Consider the following 18,951-nt stretch of genomic DNA (forward strand, 5'->3'; position numbering starts at 1 on the left):
CGCAAAAGATTCAGATTCATGACACGCTCTGGTAAGTGGTTTATAAAATATATATTTTTTTCCTTGTAGTCAGCTATTTAGGATACTAAATTCTGAAGTTTCTGTAAGTCTTCTAAGCTTTTTAGACTAGTATATACAACGAATATTCCCTTTGACAAGATCATGCATTAGAAAAAATAAGTACCGAAATAAACATCTCCTGTAGATTCTCTGGACATCAAGCAACTTTATTCCTTCCCATGCTTTCCATCCCTGTTTTCAACATCCCCGAGTATCAGCTGTTATCAGTTCCCTTGGAAGAGGTTTTCCCCATTAGGATAACTCAAGAGTAAAGCACTCATGGGCTTTAATGGTGACAGACTGAGGCCATACTGGGGCTTAGAGTTTCCAGACCAATTACATGGTCTTGCAGCAAGCTATTTCCTCTGATAGATATTATATTATAGATAAAAGGAAAGAGACATTCAGGACAGAAACTGAACAAATGGAGGACTGTTCCCTTTATAGGCACATAATGAAGAAAAAAATGATCAAAAAGGGTACTGAAGCAGTTGGAGGTACTGAAAAGGAAGGCTCATTGCTCAGTCAAAAGGCACACCAGTCTGCAAAGAATTTGTGCTCAATGGTCAGCCCACCAGCAAAGAGAAGCTGTGAAGATGTCAAGAGACATTAAAATAGGAATGTAGAAGCTTGAGATAAATGTGGGACCTCGATTCCCATTAGCACTGTTGAAGAATCAAGACGGTGTGTTACCAGACATCATAAGACCATCAGAAGCACAAAAGATCCTGAGCAATCCTCTGAGATCAGCATGCGCTATACTCATTGCTGATGGGTAATGCAGAGCCTCAAAATACCCAGGACAGGGAAATAGCCCACGGAATACCAGTAAGTAGCTGCTAGTGCGACTTGCAGTTACTGAATACAGTATGTAAGGACACTAAACCTGTTTCTTTGGGTAAGCTACGTTACATCTCTGAATCACACAACCAATGTAGCTACACCAGCGTCGCACTGTGCTTGGGTTACTTTGGCACGCTGATCAGCCATGGCACAGCATCACGATAACATAGCTACAGCAGTGATTTCTACAGTAATAAACAAATACGCTAAAGAGAACTGTCTGGGAGCAAGGCCAACTGCCATGAAACAGTCTGCACCTGTACCATTAAAACATCTTGCATTCCAAAACACGCTGGCAAGTGGTCTACTGGGAACGGTCCCTGGGCCACAGTAATGTGGTAAAACAAGTCCCCTGGCCCACGGTAAAACACACCCAAGAACCACATGGCAAACAGCTAGATGGCCCCACCCAAACTGATGCCATCAGCCATTTAAGTATTCAACAATATGGACAACAGTGCTCAGGGACACCCCCATATGCTGTTTAATGCACTGGCATGGCTGTAACTAGGGTTTCTTAGCCAGACAGCACCTCCACAAGGCAGTCTGCTGTGTAAAATGAACACACATCTCTCAAGTTAGTCTAACACAATACTACACCACGATATGCCCAAGGTCTCCATTGCCAGGACCCTGCCCCCACCCCAAAAAATGAAATCGTGTAAAGTTTACTAGCTCTTCTGCTGTCTGCATCCTTCTGTTGTGTAAGACTGCCAGAATGGCACCTGCTGGATTCACTTTTCCCCTGCCTTCTCTACCCAGTGTTGTTTCAGATTTCATTGTTTTGTATTAAGAACTGTATTTAACAGCTTCTTTGCCTTCTCTCCCCTAGAAAGCACTCCACAGGGCACACAGAAGGATTTTATAGCAGCGTAAGCACAATGGGCGAGTCAGAAGATTTAGCTTTGTAGCTCTTTCCTGGGTTTCTTCTCACCAGACCCCGTGAGTCAGGTTACAGTCTGTTTCACTAATATCAGTCTAATGCAAAACCATTACCTTCACGGTACTTCTATTTGTGTAGTCAAGATGACTGCAGCGGAATAACTCAGTGCCACTTGTCTCAAAATGCCTTGCTCTGGATTTCTAGTGGAGCAATGGAGTCAGATGATGGATCCCCATCACGCACCTTGATAACTACTACACTCAGGACCTTATTGCCAACAGTAGTGTTTGAGGCCCCATGGGAGAGATATCACCATCATCATTCTTGTATAAGGATGAAAGGTTGTTTGTAATCTTCCAAAAAGCACCTGTTCAAGCAGGACCACAGGGCTGTAGTGAGCACACCTGCCTGCACATCCCGCTCACTACTCACTCTCAAAGCACTCCCCGGAGGGATGCATCAGGACTCAGGTGGCATGTACCTACCCATCCAAAGCCAGCGAGTTAATCACCCTCCTGAGGGCATGGCGCTCTCAACTAACAACAGGAGAAGCTAATTTATACCAAACGTCTAACCTTCACACAGTTAGCTGAGGTGACCCTCACTGCCTGCTGGGACCTAGTTGTCACAGGTGTCAGCACAGACCTCCTGGCCACTGGAATGTTTCAATCTTGCTTTCAGTGCCTAGTCCCAGTGCCATGTGCCGGCAGGCCTGCCTACCCTGAAGTTCCACCAAACCCTGAAGTTCAACAACAAACACCAAGTAAATCTGGTTACAAATGGTGCCTCAACCCCAGTTGGTGACAAATAGCTCAACTTTATGTTATCTGAATGTCAAATCAGAGACAAGCTCTCTACCTTGACACATCTGGAATGATGGATATATAGGAAGTGAAAGTCCCAGAAAAAAAAAAAAAAAAAAAGAACCCCCAAGGTAAAAATAGGCCTTAAAATAGGTTTCAGCAGCAGTGAGTGATATGTATTTCTGAGAGTTTCTCATAGATCGATGAAATATGTGACAAGAGGCTGACATGTCATATTGAAGAACAACCATACAAATGACACAGTCATAAGTGTTGAATCCCTTTAAGCCAGAAACGTGTGACATGAAAGCAACTTCTCACCACAACAAACCATTTAGCTATTCATTCGATAATTTAGGCAACCCATCCGACCGAGGACACACATGAATTATGATATTCCTAAAACTTTTACCTTTAAGTGGGGTACACCGTCTTTTTTATGGGCTGCCTTGTCTCTTGTTAACAACTGTATTTTCTGCTTAGGAATCTCACACATTTTACAGAACTGCAGCAAGTAGAGAAAGGGGGGTTTTATCTGCTTAACAGATTACTTAACAGAGGCTCAAATAATTTGTGTTTTGGCCAGGATCACACATGCAGCTAGTGAGAGCCACAAGGAAAACCAACAAACAAGTATAGCACAGTCAAAAAATTAACATAACTTCTGAAAAATTAATTTGAGGGACAGCATCACCAGAGAAAATGTAAAGGGGGAAACAACCCCCCTGAATAATAACAAACAAGACAGTAATGGATTTTTCTAAAAGTACGGTAAAAATAGCTGCTGTATGGTACAGTGTCCTAAGCTTCAAATATCTTTTCTTTTTCTGTTTTACAATGGATTTCTCTATATATCGTTGAACTGTTCCTTCACAGTCGCCTGCTACCAAAGAAACACTATAATTTTCCTTCTACCTAAAATTCATCAAACACTCAGCAATTAACTACTAATTAATTCAGTTTACATCATCAATATTTAGATTTTAAACTTATATGGAAAAAAACCCCCTTGTAGTTTGATAATGTCTCCCCACTTTCTCTTAAAATACTAATAAATTATTTGAAATATATAAGTGGAAAATTTGCAAATTCAAATAATTGAAGTTAAAAGTTATAACTCTTCAAAACTTTACATGACTTTTAAGTGAGGAAGGAGAAAACTAAGGGTTTAGGCAAACTTTGGTGCTATTAGTAAGCTAACGATGAAGGTGTGAACCCTTGAAGACGTGGGCTCTTACAGCTGTCTAAGGGAACAAGTGAAGTTCTGCTGGGAGTTGTCACATATATTGAAATATTCACTAATGCCAGCTGTCTCACTGAAGTGTTATGCTCAGTTAAGGCATATATGCTTGATAGATAGGAGACAGCATAGCAGTAATCCTTGAACACAGCTACAATGATCAAAAAAAAGTTTAGGAATAAAAAATTCAAGACTTTAGGTCTGAGAAACTACCTGTTTTCCACATTTGTCATGCGTCACTTGGGATATCAGTCCTGAATACAATGAATTCAGCTGATGCTTTGCCCTTAACATCAGTGGCAGCAATAATCTGTCTCATTGCTTAAAAATTAAATGCCTAAAAACTTCTAAAATTGTCTTAGTTTGTCTTTTTGGGTGTTTTAGCCCCAAAAATCTTTGCTTTGCTATTCAGAGTAAGGATAGTGAAATAGCAAGCATTTGCATGGCTTGTAAAACCAATAAAACTTGAAAATGAACATTTCTACAACTCATTTTAAGTAACTTAGTATTAAATTCTGTATTTTTTTGCTTTCTTTACAATTTGTCTACAGTTCTTTAAACATACCTATTTGTCCTCCCTTCAATATCTTTCCACCTCTTGTTTTTCCCTCTGTTTGCTTTCTTATCAAAGACCAAAGAAAGATCATTTTCTTCTTCCTAAAATCTCAGGTTTTATAGCACAAATCCACTACTAAAATTATTACCAGAGAAAGCTCTCTGTCTCCCATACTTCTGGGCTAAAAGGTTTCAGCAGCAGATGAAATAAGTTTTTTATTTACTGATAAGCCCAAAAATACGTTTCCTGAGAAGATACAATTTGTACAGGGAAAGTCTCTCAGACCAAGGATGGTCAAACTATTTCAAATCTCATTAATAAATAGTATAAATTAATTGGCTTATATGTTCTGCTCCCTTTATTTAGGAACTTGACAACACCAGCTCAATCCATTCTGATTGGATTCAGGAGCTTGAAATACACTGTTTTTGTTTAGCAGCCTCTTTGCCAACCCTATTTACTGAGGCAAATACAGAGAGAGTAACATATTTTCCAACAGATTAGGAAAATTAAGTCTTCAAACTGTAACTGATCTTGCCTGTAGCACAGAATTTTGCCTGCTTTTGTAGCTGGAAGCTGCAGCAAAACCTTAAGGAACATATGCCCCATCGAGTACTGTATGTATTTGATTAGGTAGCTGCTATAAGCAGCTTCAGCGGTACAGGCTCCATATAAGAGCTCACACATCATTACATACGATCATCAAGATGTCAAAGGCTTGCAGCGCTTGGATTTACCACAGTCACTATCCACTATTGCTCCCTGTGTAACAGAAAAGGAACCACTTGGTGTAAAACTGTAACTGAATTACTCTTACAGTTGTCTCCATGCTTTCAGAGGATGACAGTTGAACTTCAAAACAGTTACTTTTTTTTTCTTCTTTATTTACTGTTGAGTAATCGGAGAATCGAGAAAACAGCTCAGTTTAGCTATGATGAGACTACAAGACAAAGCAAAAAGCAGATCTTCTTGTAAGAGGGAAAAGCAAGTGCTGTGAACAGTTGGTTTGGTGAGAAAGCTGAAATATAAACATTGTGAAAGAGACATACGCAACGTGTTTATCAGACTAAAATAGCTGCTAAACAGAACTAAAAATAATAATTGAAATGCAGAGACCCATTGCTTTTCAAAATAAACTTCGGTGCAAAGCACTGTAGTTATTAATTGCCATATGTCATTGTTCAGATTCCTCAGACAGACTCTCCCACTAACCTACGCTCTCCAGTGTCAAGTCTGGGACAGAGATGCTTCATAAAATCATCAGCTTTGGCACTTCATTGACACTGGACACAGGCAGCTGTCATGCTGGTCACTGAGGTCCAAAGGCTAATGTCACCAGTTGGGGTCAAATCCTTCCAAGTGTCCCTCCCAAGGAAACCCCTTTTTCTATTCTAGATAAACACAGCAAATTAAGAGTGACTTGACAAGGAGTTTTTGAGCTTTGAACCGGTCGTGAATCCACTGGTTATTTTGTTTTCCTTTTATCTACGTTCCCCAAAGAAGACTAAAACCCTGTTTTCCCAATATCTGGAAAGGAGGCCTGGATTTTTTTCCTTCAAGCTCATGTCACATCAAATATTTTCAAACTTTAATCGTTAGGTGTGCCCACAATACAAAGTGATGGAAAATGTCCTTAACTTCTCAGACCACAGAAGAGATAAAAAAAGTAATTTTAATTAATATCTGGATGCATGAAAAAGACTACCATATTCCATTTCCATCTCTTTTAAAATTTCTAATAATGCTACTTCAGTTTTGGTGCTGTGGCCCTGATACCACTTTGCAAAGAAGAATTAGCATTACAATTTTGCCACAGTCAGACTAGAGACCAAAGGAGATACACCAGACAAGGAGCTGGGAGGAAAACAATTGGGAAAGCAGGAGGGAGGAGAATGAAGACCTAGGAAAGAAGAGTGTTTACAGGAGTGGGCAACCTCCTTTTGCCCTTCTGGAGCCAGAGAAGGAGCAAAGGCTCCCTGTCGTTCCCAACAAGATGCCACAGCAGCAACGTGTAGGCTGGGCTGGAAAACACTTCACTCTCTTTCCCGCAGAGAGGGGCTGAAGGTGGGAGCTGAATGGGGGATCCCATGGATCATCCCTGCAGCTCCATGATCTGAAGAGAAGTCATCCATTCAACTAATGAACACAGTCCATGCCTCGCAGTGGGGTTATGAAGTCAGAAAATAAAGTCATTCTCCTTGACTTTGGTATGACACAAGCTGGACAACTACTAGCAAACTTTATGGCACTTCCCAGGTCAGCCCTGCCAGCACCGTGCCAACAGCGACCCATTTCAGGGTGCCTAAAAATCTAACCTGCTTTTGCGGGTGGCTCTCTGACAGTCCAAGGAGCCAGCTCCACCTGCCTGATGCTGTCCACCGGTGTCACTGCCACAGGGACAGTACAGGTAGCTGGGCATGCTTCCAGACCATCCTGGACACAAGTTATCCTGGGATACAGGGATGATGCGGCACCAAGCCCTGACTAATGCTGTCTACAGCCCGTCCAGCCCCGCGCTGGGCCCCACCGCTGAGGCAGCACAACGTGCTTCGGAGCTCAAACTTACAGCCCCCGGCCAGGGTCTCTTAGTATCTTCCTCCCCGCACGGCGGAGGAGGATGATGGGGAGCCTTCCCCCGCTCAGCCCGGAGGAGCAGGTAAAGGCGGCGGGGCGCTCCGAGCGCGGTGCCGCCGCTCGCGCCCGCCCGGGCCCCCAGCCCGGCGGGAGGGGGAAGGGGCACCCGGCGCTGAGCGGGGTGCCGAGCGGGGGGCTCCCCAGGGTGCAGGGCCGGCAGCCGCAGGCAGGCTCTGCCCAGGGCACGGAGCCGCCCCAGCCCCAGCCCCGCCGCTGCCGGGACGCGCTCGGCGGCGGCCGCCGGCAACAAGTGCAGCCCCTGGGGCCCGGGGGCGGCTTCGCCCCCAGCGCCGGCGCGGCCCGGGGGGGCGGTAAGGGCCCCCCGCCACTCACCCGCCCGTCTCGGCTCCCGAGTCCACGCAGTCGTCCTCGCCGCCGGGCGGCTTCTCCATGGCGGCGGCGGGGCTCCACGGCCGCCCTCCCGCGGGGGAGCGGCGGCTGCCGCGACCTGCCTCTGCCGCTGCCGCTCCGCCGTGTGCGACAGGCAGCGGCTGCCGCCCGGCCCGCCCCGGCCCGCCTGCCCGGGGCTCGGAGCCGCTCCCCCGCCCGGCCTCCCCCCCCCCCCCGTGGCGGGCGCCGGGCCCCCCTTCCCCTCTCCCGCCGCCCCGCGCCGGGGCAGCCCGCTGGGAGGGGCAGGGGCCGCCGGTCCCCTCCGGCTACCCCCGGCCCGCAGGGGACACCTTTCCTCCGCGCTCGCCGGCGGGCCGCCGTGGTGGGGGGCTCCTGTCTTAGAAACTACTTCAGCACCTTCAGTGTATCACTTTTGGGTTTCCAGCAGGAAGAAGGGCTGGAAGGTGCGGTGCCCCATATCCAGTGAACGTTACGAGAGCCTGCTGGAGGGACATCCTCACTCTCCACCTGGCTTTGGAGTATCCGCTATTACAGCCCTGTGGTCTCCCTTAGCGCTGCTTGGCACTTGCTCATTACACCGAACACGATTATTTTGAAACTGCACACAGAAGCGGGTAGGGTATGGTTTCCCAGCCCCCTGAGAATTTCTGTAACGATGACAAAAACCGATGTGATGCAAAAAGAGCATTTTGAATGCTGCCTGTGAAGAAATGCTGATGTAGGGAAACCTACTGGTAGCGGGGCAGTCGTGTTCAGTAAGATGAGAGTGCAGGGAAAAGTTGTGGGCTAGCTCCTGTACGTTGCACGTGGCAGGTGTGTCTGACTGGTTTGGATTTGGAGGTGAACACCTCTCCATTGCCTACATAAATGCAGATATTCGCTCACGTAAGTCTGAACCGAGATCTCACTTTGCTAAAAAATAAAAGATAAAAGTCAGTCTTTCCTTTATCCACTTGGTCATTCAGGCTGTGGTGGGTTACAAGAGGAGAGGGCAGCACTGATATGTTGTTAGCTTGTGCCTCTGAGCTGGCAGACCAGCTCTCTGTCTCTTCTGGATCTGGTTCAGGCACAAAACTGCAATGTGTTCTCTGTTCCCTACAATCTAGGTACTGTGGGACAATTTAAAAAAATAAATCTACCACAGAACTGGGGAACCTCTTCCATTAATATTTTATGGCAAATGTGATCTTTGATGAATTGGAATTTTCTCTTCAAAAATCTCTACCAACTACCAAGTTTCTACCAGCTGCAGGAGATGGCCACTTGTAGAAAGTGATCAGAAGTGAAAAAAAAAGGTTGTGGTTTGTTTGTTTGGTTTTTTTTAATATTTTCTTTCATTATCTGTGCCTTACAAGAAAGAAGAAAAATAGAGAAAATCTCAACATTTGAGACATAAAATAGAGAAAACCATAAAAATATACTGCACAAGACAATCTTACACTGGCATAAAAACTGCTAAACTGGTTTAGCTTGCCACCAACACTTTTTTAGGTAGTCTACATTGCATGGCATTGACGTCCTTCATTTCAGGATACCCATGCTTGCCAGACAGTAGTACAGCTGTGTATAGCAGCACAAATTCATAGTAACATCTAACGTTGTTTAAGAGGCTTATGCTGGGTGTAGCTCATGCCACTGTTGTCTCCAATAGTATATGGCTCTGGTTCTCTAAAATAAGCTGGATGTAGGCAGGACTGCTGTGAAATCAAAAGAAAGGAGAGAACACCTTGGGAGGAGCTGTCAGGGTGGCGTTAGCATACTGTAGGAACATCGAGCAGGCACCAAACACAGAAATGCTTATTGTGAAACCAGTGAATTCCTGCTGCTCTACCATGGAAAGACACCGGGCTTGCATGCAGTCCTGCAGCTGCTCAGCATCACAGGTCAGTCCACTGTGTGTCTTCAATGATCTTCAGAAGAAATTTGCAGACTTTACTATTCATCAAGAATTGGGAAAAAAAAATCATTGGATAGGAAAGCTGGTATTTAATCTGTTTTGAATATCTAGCTAGGTTTGCATGGGTGTCATTTTGAAAGCAGATTTTTCAGTTTATGTTGAAGATTTCACATAGACATTCTCACAAATCTAAGGCTTTAGGTATCGAATAAACCCCTTTAATACCAATCCTTCTTCCATCTTTCCCCCAGCAAATTACTAAAAGCTAGTTTAGATGAAATGCTATAAAAAGTACTCTATAGAACGGAACAGTCCTATACAGACACCTACACAGCAGTTCAGAACGTACAGAAACAAACTCTTCTATCCTTTGTAACTGGTAAACTGCCATCCAAACCATTTACTCACAAAATGAAATGCATACCATTTCTTTTAGGACTGGAACCAAAATGCTGAGCCTGGCTGTGAAAGGAACCGTGGCATGAGCTGGTTCTCTGCTGCTAATATTTGAATCGTCTTCCTCAGGTAAGAGGCATTAATGTGCTTTCAGACATGGTGTGTCATTAAGAGATTTGCCCAAGGCTAGAGAGAGGCAAATCTGAGACAATGATTCAGTATGTCCTTATTCCCAGCTTGGGCCTCTGTTTTGGGTAAATATTTATTCTCCATTGACAGCCACAGCCATGGAGGACCCTGAGCCCCCCAGAGGAGGTATCAGCAGTCTGTGTTACCAGACCTTGCTGTCTCTCTGATTCTTAGTCTACACACATGCATTTATTTAGTTACTGCAGTTGTGCTTAAACGCAGGTCACTTCTATTTGCTTTTAAGTGTGATTTCAAAGTGAAATAAATTGACTCTAGCCACTGTTGAACTGATTTAAGATGTAACCAAACCTCCTTAACTATTTAGAAATAGGTTTAGTTAAATTGATACATTTCTGTACGTACAGTTTTAGGTGGTCAGCTAATAGATCTTTTCCATCTCTGACTTTTATTATTCTAGTTAGTTATGTTTAAGCACTGGCATATGAGAGGATCTGGAATAGATTTTATGCCGCATTTAAGATTAATTTATTCCATCTGTCTGAGGGAGGGAAAAAAGAAACATTTGAAGGAAATATATAATTAAGATAGTAAGTAAAGCTACCACAAACTCTAGGCTCTTATTTATCTATTTGCCTCATTTAACTCTGTTTTAATATGGTCTTTCACATAATTATGGTGGAAAGGAGACTCCTCTTTATTAAATTCCAAGCATTTCAGAGATCTTAATGAATGAGGTGTTAAGTCCTGGCCTTTACTTAGGTTTTCTCTGTAACCCGTGCTTCACATTGGCTCCTCTGTAGGTTTCATTGAAAAGAGAAGTTAAGTTTCAATTATTTTCTTGTACTTATGAGGCTGTGATATCAGTTTAAAGATGAGGATAATAGTGAAAATATTCCTAGGTTAAGTTTCCTCAAATTTCAGTCCTTTCATTACAGAACATTTAATAGGAGTGGTCACAAAAACTCAGATACAAAAGTATCAGGAGACATCTTCAAAGATGCTAAAAAGGTAAAGCACTCTTGTCAAAACCAAACACCAAAGACATGAAATTAATGCTAGTTCTGCAGAAATTTCTCTTGCCTCTAGTTGCCTAGGGCCAGATCTAAATTAGAACTTAAGGTACTTAAAAGAGGATGTAAAGCCAATTTTTATGGCTCTGTTCAAATCTGTTATCATGATAAATCCTACACAATGACTAAAGAGAATGTGTCTACCTTCCAAAGGAAACTTTCAATGTACCTGGTGCTGTATGTCCAGATTGTACAAGGTTCACTGTTCTAGCTTGTATCAGCAAAGTGAGGCATCACCTAACTACAGCCTCCAGCTGCTACAACCTCTGCCCTCACAGAAGCAAATGCAGGCAGCAGAACCTCCTCCTCATCCCTCACATAATGGTCCTAGTAACTGAGAACACGGTGCAGGAGAGCGGTAGCTGCAGCCTTGAGCTGAAGAAAGGCAGAGTAGAAAGCTGAAAGATAAAGTACATCAGATCATACGTGTACTAAAACAGAAGAGGAAGCAAAAGCATCAATTTCCCTAATGAATCCACACCTGGATTCAAATTTCAATCTCTTTTCTGCCCCCAGAGTTCTGCCTGCTGGGATATCATCTTTCCTGCACCAGCCGGGAGGATGGAACGCAAGCGGAAGAGCGTGCGTCTGGATTTGCAGCCCAAAGAGAAGTGAGTGAAAAGAAGTGGCTCTTTTGTTCATTGCTCCATGTGACTGTCCTACCGATTCCGGTATCACTTATGGGATATTTCTAGCTTCTCCCCTATCTTTCTTTCTATACAGTGGCAGAACTTCACTGTCAGGTAGAGAGAGAGGAGAAAAATGTGTCCCTTTTCATGTAACTGAAATTCTGGTGATAAGGGTGCTCTGCTGGGGAAAAAAAGCACTTGATTCTGTTCTTTCCTTGCAGCATTTTGGATCTCTCCCTTTTTCTGTGCAATTCCCAAAGAAAAGGGGACAGATGCCACTGCAGTTCCTTCTGGCATTATACTATAAATTAGAGTCCTCCTAGTTTTTGAGAGACAGACCAAGAACCTAGCTTAGCAGAGGGTTCAGTAGTGTAGATGAAGAAGTGACAAAGATGCTTAAGGATGGGATTTGTCGTTCCCAATTAAAACTTTTCAAAATGGACTATAATTGTGCTGTCTCCATTCTCTGCTACCTGACTTTAAAGGCAGAATCTCGCCCCTAATAAGGGGTTCTGGATCCTATTCCTGGCACTTTCCATCCCAGTCTAGGTGTTGCAGTGATGAACTTCTCAGTTTACAGGATCTGGCATTTATAGAAAAGGTTTTCTCCTTTAGTGGTCCCGGTGGAAATTAGCACTCTGCAGGTCAAGACTATTAACATTCACTACTGGACTTAAGACACTGGATTGCAGATTTAAAAACAATGGAGGCAATTGCAGTTTTGGAAGGAGGTGGAAAGTTACGGCTTGGCATGTGGTTCAGTCTTCATGCTAGGTCAGCCCTAAAAGGCTGACTTTCAGACTGGTAAATGTTGCCAAAATATTTGTGGCAGTTTCTCACATAGACTGTCGGGTTGTTGGGATTCTTAAGGGTTACAGTGAGGTCAGTTTCATTTGTGGTAGGTCTCAAGCCAGACACCCAACCTTCTAAAATTCTATAATTTTGAGGTAAAATACAACTATGCAATAAAAAGCTGTTTCTTCAAAGCACTGAGGCCAGGGTTTTCAGTGGAGTTTAAGGGATTTTGGTTCCCAGGTCCCACTCTTTTAAGTTTCATTTGAAAACCCTAGCACGCACACTCCTACAAAAGTTCATGGTACAATGCAGCAAATATGTATTTTATAAGCAAATTGCTCTTTTTTTTACTTGAATTCTAGTATATTAAATTTTTTATTGAAAACTTCTAGCACTCAGTAACAACTGCTATAAAAAGCTGAGTATTTGGAGTCCCTTTCTGTATCATCCTGAAGCCCAGAGCTCAATGGGAGTACAAGGGGGAGCAGAGCTGCACCCCACCTCTGTGCAAGCATCTGGTTGGAGGACTGACTAAGTTGGGCAGTGGAAAGTCTTTTTCAGGGGAAGCCGAGATGACTATCATGGACTTTAAGGAATTAATCTTGCCCTCACATTGCAAATGATCCTGTTCAGCCAGACCTTTTCAGTGGATGTAATCAGTGGCTTTGCTGCCTGTAGGTGCCAGGATCAGCAATCCAGGCTTGGACCTTGGGGCAGTGGCTCTGTGCCAAGCAATAATGCGTCAGCCTCCAGGCTCTGAGTGGACTGATAAGTACTGACATCCTAGGTAATGTATAAGAGATGAGCCTTTGCTCCAAACCTTGACCCAGCCCTCACTGGTGTGAGGAAACCTAGAAGAGCTTAGCACCAGTTTGGACAGCCCTGAATGTAGAAAGCCTGGTGTACAAGGGCTACGTGCCACAGATGTTTGAAGAGATGTAGAGGTCATGCAGGTGAATTCCCCTTTTTCTGGTCACCAGCGACTGGTATTACACTGCACATCTCCTTTGGTGTCCTGTAAGAGAGAGTGCATGAGCACAAGCCAAACAAGGCCACCTGGGCCTCCATCTGGGACTGGAGAGGTGCTTTCAAGATCTCAGTGGCTGAATATAGACCTACAAATGTGCACATATTTCCAGGTACTCTTGGCCTGCTTGGCCAGAGGCTACTCTGATCTCTGCTGGCTGATGGATGGAGAATGTAATCTTCTTCTGTGGACTTGCTGAGTTGGGGAGGCAAGGCTTGAGACAGAATGTGTGTTAGGTGATGCTCAAGTGTTTGCTTGATTTCTCCCTTGATGGAAATGTTAAGAGTGTATTGGAACACATCCATTAAAGCACAGGGGAAATGTTTCAGTTGTCACGTTTAAAAGAGTGCCAGCAGGTGTCATGTGGTGCCACGTGTGTGAAAAGTTTACCGGGAAAGCGGGCAATGGACTTGGTGTCACTTTTACGAGGTCAGTGAGACAGTTCTGGCTTCTGGTGAGCATCCTAAGCCATTCACATATACTCGGTGAGCGATCATCGCATTCACAAAAGCACTCCTATGCTGGTAACCATGGCAACTCCTATTAAATAAAGTTTTTCATAAAATAGTGTGCTTTACAAGGCAGAGGAAACGTTATTTTCAAGGACCAGTCCTGTACCCACTGGCGTTCAAAGAGGAAGGATTAAATCCCTGTGGCAGCAGCAGTAAATATTATAGCAGCTTTCACATGTAGACTCTTCTGAAGGGGAAAATGGTCTTCAGGGGTTTTTTTCTCCTTTGCAGCTGGTTGTGACAGTAAAACATTTTACTCTGGAAAGCAGCTACATTTAAAGCACTGTTGGATCTCCAAGGGAGATTCTATTTCTTAATTGTTCTACCACATTTTAAAAAATCCAGTTTTGAATTACCTGTGATATAAATTTTTAATCGTAAGATTGACAGTCAGGTAGTCCTATTAGGTTTAAATGGTTTTACTAAACCTCTTCATCCAGTAGTTGTGAATTTTAGCAACTGTTTTATCAAGCGAACAGCAGGAATGCCTGTTCTATGCATAATCTAAGCCATGGTAAACATAGTGAAGTAGATCACAGAAATAAAAATTAAATAATTTTTGCTAGAAGATATTTGATTCTGTTTCCACTTCTGAGATCTGTAAACAAGAGTAGATTTACTGGTGTAGAGGGAGTTGTTAAAGTCCCATTTACTCTGGCCGCTGTAGGGGCTCCTGTGTCCGGTGGCTTTGTACAGCCTTCCTTCCCCCTCCCTCGTTAGATTGAGGCTACAACTACTCCTTTCACTGATATGGTGAGACAAATGTTAAAATATCCCTTCTGTCACGTTGGGAGCAACCTTGTATGTACGATGTCTCTACCTGTGCTGAGAATGCTAGGAGGGAATGACTGCCAGTGAATTGTGAGTCAAGAGTGTTTTGCTTCAGAGGCATCAGTGCTGGTATCAGCATGGGGAGAGGCAGGTGCGAGAGAAATCGTACTTGATATAAATGTGCACTTCTATTAAAAACTGGCAAGGAATGAAAGCAGAGCCTTATACAGGAACCACAGGAAGAACATCACTGGGACTTCAAAGGAGGAGAAACACTGTACCCCAACGTATGGGCCGGGCAGTTCTTTAATGTCCTCTCACAGCAGGCAAATCACTGAAAGAATGTAAAGCATGTCAGTTTTCTGGTTGATCCATCTGTACCAGGGTGGCCCTTTCTGAGAGCTTATGGATCAAATTAAAGGTCTCAACTAAACCTGCAAACTGCATCATCCGATGACCTGCAGAACCAAGGTGTCTCATTCTTTTGCTAGCAGCAGAGCTCCTTAGCAGCAAACACTCGGCTAAAGTGAGGCTGCAAACCCTGACCTCCTCTCCTGTCCCTGACCGTGCATGTCCATGTCCTCATCTCCACACTGCCTGGAGAATTTGAAAGAGCTGGTCTGACTGAAAACCAGCCCAGCAAAAGAAAGAAGTGGTTTGTCTCCAACCAAATTATTTTCCTGGAGAGACTCACCTTCTGCTTGCACAAATGGCAGCAGCAAGACAACAGGGTGGGACAGAACAGCATGGCTGGCAGCGCATGGCTTCTCCAGGGCAGGGGACAGTGCTGCAGCAGCCCAGATGCAATGTAACTTCAGCTGCTGTTCTCATACTGCACTGAAAAAGTTGCAGAACTATCGCTGGGCTACATAAAAGGATGAAGGGCAGAAACTTGGCCCGAAAATCCATTAGCCAGGAAGGATTGTTAGGAAAAAAATTTGGATACTGTTTCTGTGGTCTGCAAGTTTTAACTGAAAATTACATAACCTCTTTTGGCTTGTATAAATCAACTTTAAAAAAATAGCTTTGATGTTTAAGAAGCTCAGACATGTAATAGCCGGCTCTGGCATTTTGCAAGAAGTTCATAAAATAGCTTAAGACCATTAGTACTTGTTGTTGTAAACTCATTCTGTAGCTTGGGAGCCATCTGCTTATCTCCGGAGTTTATTACCACCCATCTACCTTAGCATTTTGGATGGCTGCCCATCACTGGAGCGTGTGAGTGCCTTCCCTTCGAACAGCAGTGCCTCCTGGATTCCCTGGCTGCTCTGCAGTCTTCTTTTATTGGAGACAACTATTTATAAGAATAGTTGTACTAGGTTGTATCCAAGATCCATCTAGCCCTGTATCTGTCTCATCCAGTAGCCAAAAGCAGATGTTTCAGAAAAGCGTAAGGACAGGGCAAACTTCTAATGGTACTTCCCTGATTTATCTCATGATGCAAATTTGATAATTAAGAAGGCCAGGGATCCTAAGAGTATTTGAAGTGGATCAGAGCGTAGGTATGCTTAGACCAGCTCTGGTTGCGGTAACAGTTTGGCTAGGAGAATATGTGCCTGATTTTGTGAATACTACACATTTTAGTGGCATTCCAGTATCATCACCTAGCTAGTGATGGGGAAAAAACCTTAACGAAACAGGAGAGCTGTCTTGGCAGCAGTTACACTCTGATTTCATTCCCCCTGGAAAGCTGCACTGTGCAGGTGACAGAGCATCTAATGATTGTTGTCTTGAGCTCTGATATGCCTCACTCAGAGTTTTGTGATGTTGCAAAACTTCTTGGTCAATCTGCCAAGACCTCCACGCTGTGGCTGGCAGTGCTACTGGCTGGAGGTGGCTTCTAGTGATTTATAGGTATCATCCTGTACACAGATGGGTGGTTGTAGCCTTTCTGAATATGTCGGTTTGATTTGATGGGGGAAAATTTGCTCATTGCACCTCTTAGCTCCAGTGTATTTGATGCACGAACCAGAGCCCAGCTGCTTACAGGTGCAGGGAAGCCCAGCTGAATTTAAATATTCTGCCTGAAGGAAGAAGAAGGTCCTGTTTATGACAATAAGGCTGAAATGTATTTTATCTCCATCCTGCTACAGGACTTGACCTGAGCCCGCACAGCCCTGCCTAGTCCCAGTGGCCCTCTGCCTTGTTTCCCTTGGGCCACAGCTGGAATAATGGTACCAGTTTGGCTTCTCTCTTGTGGCAGAGGGGAGGAGGAGAAGGTCTAAATGCTCATTTCCTTCTTCCCCATTAATTTTACTCCTTCCATAAAATTCCACATGGCCAATCTGGTGAGCATACAGAGGCTGCATGACTCTGGGTGGCAGGGGTGCACTGCAGCAGGAAGTCCTGCACCCCAGAAGGATGCAGGAGCAAGCGAGCTGTATACAAACTGTAAAAACCCACCCCCACCAAGTCTCGAAGATGAAAGGAAAAGGCCTAACTGTTACTGTACCTGCTGTTATACCCACTGTAACAGACCTCTTGGGAAAACAGTCACTGCCATAGTATAACAGGTAAAATCTTTAAAGGGTGAACCTCGAAATAATTATGCAAATAAAAGCATTTACACTAGTAGTGAAGATCAGGTTTTGCAATGCAGATGGAAATGAAATAGAAAAAAATTCTTTCTAAACTTACTCTTTTTCTCTGCTGGTTGCTGGATTTCCCCCCAGACTTGGGCCCATGCAGCTCACTGGCAAATAGATCCTTTCAGAGCCCAGATGGGCGGTAAAAGGATGACTTGAGAAAAAGGTTTCCAAAAGCTATTCTCAAGGCACCTAACGTGTAGCAGCTAAAGGAAAGACAGTAACATGTGCGAGGCACTCTTAATCCAAATCCCAGTAATGGAGTTATACGATAGGCTGCAGCCTCTTGCCTCTTAATTTATAAAGGATCAAGTGGTATTAGAGCCAGTCAGCAATGCATCATAAAGTGCTCATCACAGCATGTCAGTGCGTAAAAAAATGCCACTCCACAGAGAACAGGGAATAAATTCATCATCTCCCCTTTAAGTAGCTATTCAAGGAAGCTGATCAGCATGTTCTTCTCTGCGAGTGAGGAATGCTGTTTATGCTCAAAGAAATAGTGTGTGACTTTCCTGCAACGGTTTAGATACGGATTCTGGGCAAAATCGAAATGCATGAAACCAGTGAAACAGTTATGTTTATTGTCTGAAAATGCACTGTTAATCTTAAATCTAAGGCAACGCTTTTCATTATTTTTATCTGTTCAGCAAATGGCACTACTGTGTAAAAAGGTTAAATTTCATTTTGAATATATACATCCTTTATGCCCTTATGTGTGTGTGCATGTTGACATTTCTGGGACTATTTACTTCAGCCTGTTACTACAGGCTATGTTATGGATCTACATAGTATTTTCGGAATATGCATTATGGACAGTATTCTGTGTTTGCAGGACTGATCTCATAAATAGTTCCTTTTCAGCTATTTCCATGATAATGTTATAGGAATAAGCACCACAAAAACCCTTAAGAAAAACTTAAGAGGAAAAAAAGTCTAAAAAATTGTAAAAATTTTATTCCACGGCTGTCAAAGGAAGAAGAAAAATACATGATTTTAAGCACTTGCCTTTGCCCAAACGATGTGAAAAGAAGTTTTACAAGTTACTTCTTGCCCAGAAGTTGCTCCCATAACTGCTCTTCAGAAGTTCTGTTCATGAAGTCATGATAAAGATGCCAAGTTTATTCACCTGGGATTTATCAAATAAAATCTCATCCTACATTTAGACAATCATTTTCAAGCCTATCCATTTAAAGTTAGGTATCTACATTTGTGTTTAGGTTCCCACGTAATACTCACAAGATTTTCAGCACTTAGTATCCATTGGCAATGCAGATGCGGAGCACTCTTCAAAATCTACATTTCTTTTATTGATCTCAATATGAGCCATCAGCTCAAATTTTGGTTGCAGAGGATAAGGAATCTGTCAAGCATGTAAGATAGGGATGTAGTGTTTAACAGAAAAGCGGAGGATCCTCTTATCCCACCCAAGGTTACACCATCCCTCTGTTTGGCTCCAATTTTCATATAAATTTCCATCTTCTGCCCTTTCTTTGTGGCTCATTTCCCTAAGGGGATAACCTTTTTACAAGTACCTTTGTTTTAACTGCCACAGCTTGACCTCCTTTAGCTCATCTTCAGGATCCCTACCTTGTTTGTTCATCTTCCTCAAAAATCCACTTTTTTCCTGTTGCTCTCAGGAAACCACAGCAAAAATGTATTTTTACTATGAGTTCCAGCATCTGCCTATTGTCCTCAGTCAGCTGAAGTTTGGACAATATTTAGTATAAGGCAGTGCAGGAGTACAGGAAA

The 18,951-nt window shown here is 43.5% G+C and overlaps 1 protein-coding gene across 2 annotated transcripts in view; it reads right to left on the reverse strand.

Moving 5' to 3' along the window:
* FAM124A (family with sequence similarity 124 member A) overlaps positions 1 to 17,431 on the reverse strand; it is a 55,971-nt gene extending 38,540 nt beyond the window's left edge. Inside the window, exon 1 of one of the 2 annotated variants that reach the window (XM_037377954.1) lies at positions 17,255 to 17,431. In XM_037377954.1, the coding sequence (XP_037233851.1) occupies positions 17,255 to 17,301 (47 nt within the window). In that variant the 5' untranslated portion in view covers positions 17,302 to 17,431. Of the gene's footprint in view, positions 1 to 7,352; positions 7,480 to 17,254 lie in introns of those variants that run through there. The other variant, XM_037377953.1, reaches the window with a different exon arrangement.
* Positions 17,432 to 18,951: the final 1,520 nt, after the last annotated feature.

This window comes from Falco rusticolus, chromosome 2, assembly GCF_015220075.1.
Source record: "Falco rusticolus isolate bFalRus1 chromosome 2, bFalRus1.pri, whole genome shotgun sequence".
Taxonomy (NCBI): domain Eukaryota; kingdom Metazoa; phylum Chordata; class Aves; order Falconiformes; family Falconidae; genus Falco; species Falco rusticolus.